Here is a 12,598-nt window from a genome sequence, read left to right on the forward strand (position 1 = left end):
CAGATTAAAAAAACGATTTATGGTTTCCACTGCAGAGTAAAGCACGGTCAACATGGTGGTGCATCAGGCACTAGAGTGTCCACTCAACAAATGTGTTTATTAACCCATAACTTACTGTTGCAGATCATATTGATAATCCTCAGCCCATAGGTTTTACATTGAGAAGTGTAAACACATGCAAAGAAATCAGGCACTACTGAGATTATAAAAAAAACAAGCTTTATTGATATATTTCAAATTTAGGATTAAAATGGCAACTTGAAAATGAAAGCTTTACTATGTTAACATGAGAAAAAATTGATGAAGTATACTAAACTCGTTAAAGGAAATATATTGTTATTTTTGCATTAACTGTTCATAACCTGACTTCTATGAGACATTCGCCTCCTGGTTGATGAGGGTGTTGAGATCCAGCTTTGTTTTCTCCAGAGCTGCGATTTTGGCTCTCCGTGACGGACGCACCTGGGGAACTGACTCTGGAACATTTTCTCCATCACTGGAGCCAAAACAAAGAACAGGTTAAATCTGAGAAATGAGTTAAAGTAATGTGCATCACATATGATGGCCTCAGCCGTCTTGTTTCCTGAAACACAGATGGGAACAATGGAAGAAGCCTCACCTCTCTTCTGACGACTCAGCCCTCCTGCTCGTCTTTCTCCCTCCTTTAGCCGCGCAGACTTTCCTCTGACCTGTGCACACAAACACTCCAGTTACCCCGCAGCGCTGACTCAACTCTTTCTCTCAGCTGGACGAGGAAGAGCTCTAAAAATACACAGCTGCAGTTATGGACGAGCATACAGACACCTGCATTACCTCGTTTTCCTCTCTTGGCAGATTTAGATGGATCTTCTGTTGCAGCCTCTGTGGAAACAGAAATTCATATTTAGCCGTTCCTCTCTCTGCTCGCTGTGTTCTTATCTTGACCGACACTGAGCGGGATGGAGTCAGACATGTCTTAATCCACTCAGAAACATTTAGCTATTAAGACCTAATCCTTTCACCGCAGGAGTTGTCACAAATTATGGTAAATCTAGTTACACAGACTCTGAGAAGGCAACATTGTTTATGGCTGCTCAGCGGGCTGTCGGGAGCTCTTTGTTACAGTTTGTCACTTCATGTACCATCTGCATTGACATCCAATGGTTGAAGTGCACTGGCAATGAGAAGCTCGGCCTGTTCTCTTGAGTCCACAAGCTGATTTAACATCTTCTCCAGGGCTCTGAGACACACACGATCCTTCACCACCTGCAGACAAGGAAATATTATGATTTTACTCAGATGCACATGAATCTGTAGCCAGTCGTCATCCCCTCGAGGAATCAATTTACAGACAAATTAAGGACATCTATTCTGATAATTGATTACATTTTTTTTAGGGCAATTTACACTTTTGTCTAATATAGAGAAACTCTTGATATATCTAATCGATAGTACAAATAATAGCAATATAGATAAAGATAAGTGTATGAGAGCCTGTGCTTTGACTGGATGTTTGTATCTACCTGTACAAGCTGCTGCAGCAGCGTCTGCAGGTCTTTCTTGACGGTGTCGTCTCTGCTGAGCTCCAGGTTACTTAGAGTCTTGGCGTAGAGACGGACCTCAGGGGCTGTCGGGTCCTTCAGCATCTCCCCACACATGCGTACCGCCAAGTAGTCATGGACACACACCTCCTGAAGACAAACCACAGATAAACTCAATTAATTTCTTGTCTCATTGTGAAGTGACTAATACAATTTGCAGATTTCAGCTGTGCTTAAGAAATGAATGTGCATTTGTGGGACTAAAGCTGAGTGAGTCAATAATAAAGATAGGTGTCTCAGTGGGTGTTTCCTACCTCTGTGTTGGTTGAGGGTTTAATAAGTGCACTTGGTCGAGTCAGCTCCACAAGCAGCTCCACCACGTTGTTAATATCCACCTCAGCCAGAGGAGAGGTGGCCGGGGCATTCATCAGAGTCCGAACTGTTGGAAGGAAACTCTCCTCCACAACCTCCTGGTGAGGCCTAGTTCACCACAAAGACCACCACCTTATTAGTTCACGTTGCTTTACTAATCACTGCCTATGCACAAGTCATGATAATAAAGGTAATAAGAGGGAAATACACAGTCACATAAATGAACCACGTGGCTCATAGTTTGATGGTATATGAGAACATGTGTGACCTGCTCTCGCGGGCGTAGAGTTGGAAGAAGACGCCGAGGCAGTGACGCAGGCGAGTGTCGTCCTCAGTGACAGGATTGTACCACAGCAGCACCAGGCGGGACAACATCTTAGCACTGGAGATGCGGCCGGTGTACATGAGCTTGGCCAGGCCTTCTGCTGTTTCTGTACGCAGGTCAGACACCTGGAAATGTGGAACAAGCACATACCACAATCAAACTTCAATTACTTTACATCCTGAATATGTGAGCGCATAGTAACTTTCATGATAAAGCTCACCTCACTGTCCAGAAACTCTGAGAGCATCACGAGGATACTCTGTGCGGTGTCCTCTGCCTTGTCCTCGGACACCGCGGGTGCGTCCTCTTCCTGCCTGTCAGGAGACTGCCAGGACAGGGCCGTCTGAGTGGCAGCTGCTTCAGAGAGCAGCTGGAAGCCGAACAGCAGCAACAGGTCGATGATGGCCCGCAGAGCACTGATACGGATCTTTACTTCATCCAGCTGGGCAATCTGAGAAAGACAAAAGTGTGCGCACACACATAAATACACGTTTAATACTGGCAGGAGAAAAGTAACTCCTTATGGCAGTTAGCTTTTGTATTAGCTGCAGTAACGAATAAAGACAACTTAAACAGAATCTATCGTCAAAGGTGGATACAACTAGTTATTTACAAGTGAAAACCCTGTTGCAATCATTTCTGATTGATTTAACATTTGCAGTGCAGTGTTACCTGGAGCAGCAGGACCATGTGAGCTTTGGCCAGCTCCTTGCTGTGCAGAGTGCATGTTCCCAGACACACCACGGCCATGTTGCGGACAGCAGGGTGAGCATTCGCTATACTGGGCAGGACCTGAGAAATATTGAGTCACTGGTTTCAAATCATGTAAAACAAACAAATCACTCATGAATCAAACTTCTGATTTGGTCTGTCATCCTCAAAAGAGTGTAAGGATCAGCTTTAAACGCCTACGGTCAACATTCACTAAATATACGCCAATTTGGCAGCAGACCAAACTCTATGAGATGGCTATCAGATTTATCACAGCCGCCTATTCGTCATATAGGACATATATAGTATATTTCCTACATTTGAAGTGCAAAATAAATTGAATTCACCCCAATTTCACCTTTTCAGATTCCCCAAGGTTCTCAGTTATTCCTTCCTCCTAGTACACCTTCCTTCCCCGGTTTGCCTGAGGAGTCACTCTTGTTTTCCTTTGAGACTTTACAAATCTCACCTTTAATTCATAGTTTCTTCTTCTCTGGGAAGAGCACTGAGAGAGTTGCATATGGCCTCAATCTGTGTGTATGGCATGGTCTAACTCAATTCAAGGTACCGCATCACCTCCATTTATCCTAAGTCAAAGTTCCTGGCTTTAGATTCCATCTGGGAGACAAACAGAAGCTCAACCGCCCCTCAAACACTCTCACTCTAGCTATAACTCAAACTCTCCACAGACCAAATAGTTTATGTTAAACCAAAGCAATGGGTCTGATACTACTGGTTTCTAGAAGATCCAATCTATGGTAAGTCAAGTGAAAGATATGACGAGGGGTGTGTATATACCAGTGAGGACATTAAGGCACTTATGGTTGGACCAATCCGAGTCTTGATGGTCATCTGCTTCAGCAGCTCAGCACACATGGTTAAACATCTCAGAAGAGTCTCTGGATCATTCTGAAACACAGAAAACAAAAACACACATTTAAGACTCTTCCTGGAAAATCACCTGGCATCTAGTTTGAAATAAAATGACAAAGAATCTGTGCTTCCTGTGTTGATATGAACCTTCTCAGAGCAGATCTCTTTGTCAGCCGGCTGGTTGATCTCTGCCATTTCCTGGTTGATCTGGTTCCTGTTGTTCTCCAGCTCTGTGATGGAGTCTTTCAGCTCTGCAGCGCGGCTGAACTCCTGAGCAGTGATACAGTCCTCCAGGGTCTGTTTGGCCTCCAGGATACGCACCTTCACCTCTGCCAGCTGGATGGGAGGAGGGGAGAAAAAGAGAGGTGGGGAGTCATTCCTTGGCTGAAATACACCCAAGAGGATTTCTGACTGTTGAGAGCAACAACTGCTCCTCCACTAACAGGAACAACAACAACAGCTGAGGTTCTGCGCCAGGTTACAACTCTCAAGAGGGAACTCTGCTTTTACTCGCTGAAAAGGGAGAGAGGGATCAAGCGACCAGGTGCACTGAATGAAAAGAAGTTAAAACACCTGAGTTAAGATTCACCTCCTCTGCAGCTGTTTAGTCTCCACAATAATACACACTTAAGATGCTTGTTCAAAGATAAAGATAGTCAATGGATTGACAATCATGACTAAACTCTGTGCCTGCTTCTGTTCCTTGGTCATTGAGGTCAAATACGGAGAAGAAATGTGGTGAAGAAAACTGATAGAGAATGAAACCTAATGAACCTGGATGCCCAGAGGCCAAACCCAGAGTGGTGTACATGATTTGCACCTTCCAACCCACTTGTTAACACATGCAAACCATCAGCCAGATGGAGGTACAACAGAATGAACAAATACACACAGACAAGGAAGGAATATAAAATGAGCTCAGAAGACTGTGATGAATGTTGATTAGAGGAAATTGTAAATGAGAATACATTGTGTACACCATATGTATATAAATATTGTAAACTTTCTAACTGTCTTTGGTCAATTTTCATGTTCTATTCTCAGAATCTGTAACATGTTAATATCAGGAAACCTTCACAGTATAAGAAACCTGCGTATTATTTTGGGGAAATAAGTCTCTCACTTCATCTTTGCAGTAATTTACATTTTTCTACTAAATGAAAAGTAGTTCTATGTCAATATGTCATGTATTTATCCATCCTAACATTTGAGGGCATTAGAGAATCGAACTGCCTCCGGCTGCTTTCAGTTGGCAAAGTGTTCCCCACCTGGACCTGCTGCCGGCGGTTCTTGATCTCATCCACTGGTTGACTGGCCTCCATGATGGGCTCCCTCACATCAGAGATGATTTCTGCCACCTGTGCCACACAAAGCCATGTAGACATTAATCTCAGTGGTAATGATGCCAATGATGGAAAATGTTGTCGATTAGTGACATATCAAACAAAACATCTCTAGTACTAAAGGACAGTTTACTTAATTTATCCATCAAAAGAATCATCCCCCTTAAGTGAGTCCATCTGAAAACACTGATTCATAATTTACACTTTTATAGTGAAATCACAAAGGAAGTTCAGTCTGGATGACTGAAGAGTGAAATTTCACATTAAAGCTGCAGAATTTACTATTTAACTGTAAGATTTATTCTAACTTACAGTCTGAATGCGTTTGTGGTCATCAGAGATGAGGGCGAGGAGTTTCTCAGTGAGCAGGGAGACCAGAGAGGAGGGGGTCTGTGGAAGAGCCAACATCTCCTGCAGAACAGCCAACACACGCTTCCTACAGAGACAGACAACATAGGAAGTCTGGTTAAAGACAAGGTTATAATAATAGTTGGAAAATTGGAAAACACAGAGTTGCTTGCCCCGAAAGGTGATTGTCATGTAGTAAAATATTTAAATAGGGAAAAGCTTGAATGCCAAATTAGATGTAATCTGCCATTTATCCTACCAATCAGCTTAGTTTAGAAATCCATTACTTTAAGTGGTCTAGATCTGAATCTGTAGCCCTAGACGGATCATACTGTAATCAGGACAAACACAGATGTGAGCCAACATGAGGGAGTTTGAATAAAATGGGGGCATCATTGACATTAAGGTAAACACAACAGTTTATCTTGTCCATCCCTAATACAGAGGTTTCTAATCTTTGTCAGACTTGTCGTCTCTCCCTTCAAGGCTGTGTCTGTTGTTTTTAACTTTGTGAAAGTGATAGTGACACTGCATATAGCCAACAGTACAGAGGTAAAAAAGTACCCAAACCTGACCCTCATCTTACCTGCCGCCCTCCTCGTTTGTGTCCAGACAGCCGATGAGATGGATGAGCTGCTGAGAGACGAACTCTTTGGTCATGACCAGCTCCAGGTGATTGAAGTCGGCCCTCTGCTCCTCTGACAGCACGGGCACCGCCCTCAGATATCTACAACAGTCAGAGTCAAGAGTCAGACAGCAGCTCTGAGAAACCGTCAGATTAGTTATTAATCAGCGACACTCTCAATGACGGCAAAGTCGAAATGAAAACCTCGCTCAGTGGCCTGAGTCACACTGGTAAAGAGAGACAAAAATAACAAAATATATATATATATAAAATAAGTCATATATATATATATATATAAATATATATACAATAATAGTCTTTCACTGCTGAATGCTGTGGACAAAAAGCAAGGAGGGGAAATTCACAAAGATACATCAAGCAGATTGGATCTGCATGCTCAGGTTTCACATTATCACATCATTCTCTGATGTTTTCCATTAAATACAAGATTATTCTAAAAGTATTGATTATAGCCACTTTACCTACAAGAATAAAGAAGCTGTAGTTACTGATCAATTATCTGCTTCCACAGTTCGCACTGGAGCCAGAGTGAATTATACAGCTCACAGCAGGAAATCGGAGGGTAATCCTGTGAATCAATCTCACCCATGGAGGTAGTTGGCGTAAGTGGCAGCGTCTGCTAACACTTGCTCCAGTATTTCATCACCTTCATCTCCTTTGGCATTGATGAATTCACACAGAGCTCTCCAGTAGAGCACATTCTCACAGGTCAGAGAGTCCACTGGGATCAGCTTCCTATTAAAAAAACACATGCTTGATCTTCAGCCTCGGGTATTTTAATCAGTCATATCTCCTAAGAGACAGAGGTTGAGGTTTGTCAGTGTACCTGTTGTTGAGCTGAACTCGGTCCTGAAGCAGTTCCTCAGAAGGTTTGCCTTTGAAGATGGCTTTCAGTGTGTCCAGAGCTGTTTGGGCGCAGTTCTCCACATCCAGCTTGTGCAGGAGGTCGATGATGTTACCATCGAGCCGAAGCAGCCAGGCCGGCAGCAGACTATCACAAACCACTTCCCTCACAGCTTCTATAATGCACACATCCAGTCAGACACATGAATACAGCTGAACAGAAATGAACGCTGATTAATCTGCAACTTGATTTATTATCAACAAATTTTTTTTTTGTTAATTTTTCGATAAAATATGAGCAAAATATATTTAAAGACCTTTTTTTTAAAGCAGCTTCTTGACATTACATCAAAGAAATAACAGGCAGAAATGTTGATATTTAAAATAAGTCAAACTTTCAGCATTATTTGATGTTTTACAATAAAACAAGTGCAAATACCAATTCTGCTTTTACCGATCACACACACATACAGAATCACAATTACCTGAGGAGTCATGGAGACCTTGCTGCAGAAGAATAACTCTCTGTGCGATGGTCAAAGCTTTGATGTGAACCTTTTCAGCTAGAACCTTAGACAGACACGAGCAGAAATATTAGAACAAACCTTTATTCACAACGTCAAAATGTATTTATACGGAAAAATGTGATGGCATGTGTGGCTACCTGGTAGGCGAGCTTGCGGACATTCTCTTTGATGTCCCGGGTACGTTTGAGTACTTTGGGGAGGGTCTGTGGGGACATCGCAATGCAGGACAGGACAGCACGTCGCACTTCAGCGTTACTGTCATTGTCCAGAATCAACAAATATGCTGGAAAGTGGAAAGAAACAGAGTAGCAGACAGTTAGAGAGCCAATGACAAAGATGCCCAAAGGTCCCATTAAAGCATTTTATCAATAGCAGAACAGGGGGGGGGGGGGGGGGGGTATTTGGGTTCATACAAACAATTTCTAAATTATAAACATGAGACAGGAAAAAAACAAACCGTTAATGGTGGGGCATTCCGGATCCTTTGGCTGCTGCAGACGCGTCATGGCTAAAGCAGCCTGAATCCTCACGTTGGGGAACTTGTCGGTGACGCGGATCAGCATTGCTTGGTGGATGTGATCGAAGAGGTCATCGTCAATCTGGGCATTCTCTGCCATGCTGCCCAGCAACTTGTTGATCAGCTGGCACGCGCGGAAACGCACAGCATGGCTGCTGGCTTTATGAGACTGCAATGACAGGGAAGTAAAGGAGGAGCAAGGATTGGGGAGAAAGAAAGAGGGAAATATTAAGTGTAGTGGACATTGATCGTCAAGTGGCACACAAGGAATAAACACTACCTAGGGAATTTTGCATGTTTATACCTCTAACAGGAAGTTGAAGATGAAACTCAGAAATGGATGATCCTCCTCAACTTCTTCATCTTCCTCCTCATCCTCCTGCTGCTGCTCCTCCTCCTCCTCTGCTTTAGGTGGAGCCTGGAAACTTGTGGCGAACCTTGCGACAAACTCGATGACATTTTCAACTGTAGGTTCACGCTTGTAGACGATCATGGCGTACTTCAAGTAGTGGACAAACTCCTCATGGAACACGGTCTTATCCTCAAGCTGAAGGACGAGATGGAGGAAGTTGTTAACAACAGACAACAAGAGATGAAAAACCAAAGAAATCATTTAAAATTAGGCTTCAAATGAAACGGTAGAAATGGGGAGTATGTAAAACCAAGTAATTAGTTTCTTGCTTATTTATTCACAGTAGAATCAATACCCATCCAGACCTTTAACGTCTCTTTGGACCAGTTTACTCTGTGTCCTCAGCGTTAAAACTATACACAGAGAGGTGGTGTTCAGTTTCTATTTACCACACACTTGGAGCAAACCCACAGAATACGTATGGTCGACTCAAACTTTAAATTCTTTCAGCTTATGGCTTTAAAATAAAGAACTACGTTTGCCACTTGCTTTGTTTTGTTTGGGGCAATGTGGTCAAGTATTTTCTATCCGTCAATGGAGAGGTTGTATATGTCAACTGCTGCAGCTTATGACAATATCATAAAACGGAAAAGACAGTTGTAAATAATACAAGATGCTATGATAGAAGTGTGGAGGAAAACGGTGCGCCCCCATGTCCTCACCGTCTGTTTACAGCTATTAACTATGCAGTGTTCAAACCCATGATGCTTATATAAAGCTCAATTACTGCTAATAAAAGCTTGAAAGTGACCTAATGCAAGTGACAGATTTGGAATCGTCGCCATGGGCAGGCAAGTCTATTAACAACATGTCTGATTGTAAACAAGCCGCTCGTCACGATGACCGCTCACCTTGTTGTAGCGGCTCTTCAGACTGGCCACCAGCTTGGCCTTGTTGTTGTGGCCTTTCTGAGCGCGTTGAAACGCCTCCTTAATCTCCATCTCACTGTCGGCGGTCATTTTCACCTTCTGTGGAAAAACACGGGTTCAAACACAGAGTTACCCAAACAGCCGCAGAAGCTGTTTAGCTAACGCGACACAAAGAGCAGCTCGTTCGTCTCCGGTGTCTCAGCGGAGAGAACCCGAGCTCAGCCCGGGGGGGAAACAGGAGGAAAAGAGCGGAAGTGACCGGAGTCGTGTGGGATACGGTTTCCCAGAGAGACGTCACGTCTTCTTAAATCCTAACATTGAAGAGAACATCGTGTTGAACAGAGAGAAGTGAACTTACTCTGTTTGACAAAGAGGTTCTTCTCCTTCTCTTCTCCCCTGCTTCGCGCGAGGAAGCCGCCTGTTTTCAAATTCAACTGTCGTGTGTTCTCGCGAGAACTGAGACGCGTAATCTCGTCCGCGTCACGTTATAGCAGCGTCACGATGACGTATGCAAGAGAATACATATGGGGGGGAATAATATTCATAAACAAAAATCAGAATCAGAATTATTTTATCTGCCAAGTATGTTTCCACATTCAGGAAATTGCTTTGGTGTCGTTCGTTGGTGCACTCAACATAAAACAACAATATAAAAACAACAAAATAGAACAAAATATATACAATAACAGAGTTATGGGCACGTGCGGTGCTAAGGTGCAGAGATTGGCGATAGTTCCAATAATATATCAATTATAAATTAAGTGCAAAAAATGTACATATTCCTCCAGAATATGTACATTTTCACCACTTTCAAATTTTTTGCAAATTTGGGTAAGAATTTGAACATGTTACAGCCCTGAAAAATTATAATCCTTACGATTTCAATAGGGCCTCACTGTCTGTCAGTGCCTGTCAGTGTTCGGGCCCTAATAATAAATAAACGCAGAGTATGTACATAATAAACACCTTTCACTGTGGTGGCTCTAGAGAAAAAGCTGTAGTAGAGCAATGGCACAGGACGATTGCAAGAGCAAGTAGAAAAGCTGTTTGTAACACACAAGTGTGCAAAAAGTTATTTTTGGGTACAGTGTGAGTGAACAAGAAAAAAAGGGTGATAAATGTGTTGATAATACCGAAAATAAATTGCAGTAAACTTACTTATTTTTGATTCTTGTTGTTCTGGGTTCATACCCTCATGGGTTTCTACCCTCATGCACTTATTGTAAGTCGCTTTGGATAAAAGCATCAGCTAAATGGAACTGTAATGAAATGACTAATGGCGGCTTACATAAAACTGTATACTGCACAAAACAGTGTACTTTAAGTTACATTTTTTTATATGAATCATAAACTGTTTATTTGACCCTTTATTAAAATAGGGAGTATTTTTTCCTGACAATTTTCAGATCAAATGGTTTCAGGGGATGTTAATTGACAGATGAATCACAATGAAAATATTCATTACTTATAACTAAACAAAATGCATCCTAATTTTTCATGGTTTGAATGGAAAACCATTCATATTAAGTGTAATGTCTTAAAAAAAACCATGTAGAGATTACTTTTTGCTTTAACAAAATTCCCCTTAGATACTGACCAGACCAGATTTTGATTGGTTAAACGAAAATATCCTGACATTGATCTGCCAATATTTCCATGCCCTTATGAGCCATCTACATGTGAAACCCTTCTGCTGGTGTTGTGGGCTAAGATGCTGATCTTGAGATATCAGACACAGCTGTGGAGTGCAGAGCAGGAATACATGTCTTAAAAGGGGATGGAGCTTTTCATTGTATGTCAACAACAACTGCTGCAAACATGTATTCCTGGAAATCAATTTAATATAGAGGGCACTCTGTCTGTGTGTGTTTGCTTTAGACCTACGTGCATGTAGGTGAGGGATTATATGGGAGGTGTATTATTATATCAAATATTCATGCTGGTAGATGGGCTAACAGTTTCTCCATTAGTCCATACACCTTTGTCATGAGCCAAAAGGATCTGGGAGAAATGGCCTTTAGAACAACTGTACATTAATTTAATAGTAAAGCCATTCCAATGCTTTCTTAGCAGGTAAATTACATTTGTCATTTGTCATCTTTTGTTGTTTTATTTTCTCCTCAGCTGTTTATATATATTTAAATATATATACATTATTTCCTATTTTGATATTCTATTTTATTCTATTTTATACTATTTCTACCTTATTTTATTGTATAGGTTGTAATTACTTGAGCATTGTTAGAAGAGAGCCTGAGACTCAAGCATTTCACTGCCAGGGACTGCTTAATGTTATTGTTGTGCATTTGACAATAAAAATCTTGAATCTTGATATGGCCTATATACGCATCATTTCTGATTAATTTGAAATTAACTTTTAACTTTATGCCAGTTTTAGGATGGTCCAATGCTAATAGACTAAATCACACAAACACACACGTATGTCACCACTCTCCACCACTGTATGTGTGAGCAGTGAGCACATGCATGACCGCATGGCCAGAGCTAAATTACTACTACTACTACTACAAGCAAAAGTACACAACTGCCTACAGGACCCCATGACCTCCCAAGCTCCCTGAAGTGTCATCTGGCTTCCGTAACAGCAGTTTTATTGGGTAATTGCATCACTATATTAGCATATGCAGTGTTATCTAACTTTCAGGTCAACTAAATTTGATGTATTAATAGAACACATCCAACAATAAATAGACATTTCATAGTCGCTCAGTATTGCCTTGTGCCGCTTGGTAGTCTTAAACGAAATGACTTGTGTAACTAGGGATAACAGCACATTCTGTCCTGAAACAGTCATGGTGTCACACCGGGCTGATGAAAACTGATGGAAGCAGTTATGTGAGTAAATAGTGTCCCATGAAAGTACATATTAACTGACAGACCATCTAAACCTGGGTTGTTTTTGTTTCTGGTTTGCTGGGTGTCTGTTTTCACAATTAAGGCCATAGATGGACTATACTTGGTGATACATGGCTAGTAGGTGAGCGGGGTCTACCATTTGGATCGATATTATTTGTCTAATGTTTTATAAAAACAAAAGTGTCTGTTCTTCTGACTGTAGGGTCCGTGCACTGGTACTGACACTGCTCTACGCCTGTTCTGTTTACGGAATCTGACTGATGGAGTCAAATCACACGACTAGACCCCAGGGACCCTCTCCTCTTCTTCCTCCTCTTCCTCCACTTGTTCTCTCCCCCCTGCTCCCGGTGATCGGTACTGATACAGCAGCGCCGGTAGGGGCGGGGCAGCACTGCAGCAGCAGCAGTGCGCCTCT

General features: G+C 42.1%; 1 protein-coding gene across 1 annotated transcript; it reads right to left on the minus strand.

Moving 5' to 3' along the window:
* Window positions 1-197: 197 nt before the first annotated feature.
* ncapg (non-SMC condensin I complex, subunit G) lies at window positions 198-9,756 on the minus strand. The gene is made up of 22 exons (XM_062388969.1): window positions 9,665-9,756; window positions 9,289-9,405; window positions 8,330-8,572; window positions 7,966-8,194; window positions 7,646-7,791; window positions 7,467-7,551; window positions 6,965-7,157; window positions 6,724-6,873; window positions 6,079-6,219; window positions 5,457-5,580; window positions 5,070-5,159; window positions 3,949-4,137; window positions 3,727-3,837; window positions 2,890-3,009; window positions 2,438-2,668; window positions 2,161-2,342; window positions 1,835-2,000; window positions 1,503-1,670; window positions 1,122-1,245; window positions 814-861; window positions 620-689; window positions 198-496 (listed from the first exon to the last, which is right to left on the minus strand). The coding sequence occupies exons 2-22, from the start codon at window positions 9,394-9,396 to the stop codon at window positions 370-372; spliced, it is 3,045 nt and encodes a 1,014-aa protein (XP_062244953.1). The 5' UTR covers window positions 9,397-9,405; window positions 9,665-9,756; the 3' UTR covers window positions 198-369.
* Between the last annotated feature and the right edge of the window lie 2,842 nt (window positions 9,757-12,598).

This window comes from Platichthys flesus, chromosome 5 (assembly GCF_949316205.1).
Source record: "Platichthys flesus chromosome 5, fPlaFle2.1, whole genome shotgun sequence".
Classification (NCBI taxonomy): Eukaryota; Metazoa; Chordata; class Actinopteri; order Pleuronectiformes; family Pleuronectidae; genus Platichthys; species Platichthys flesus.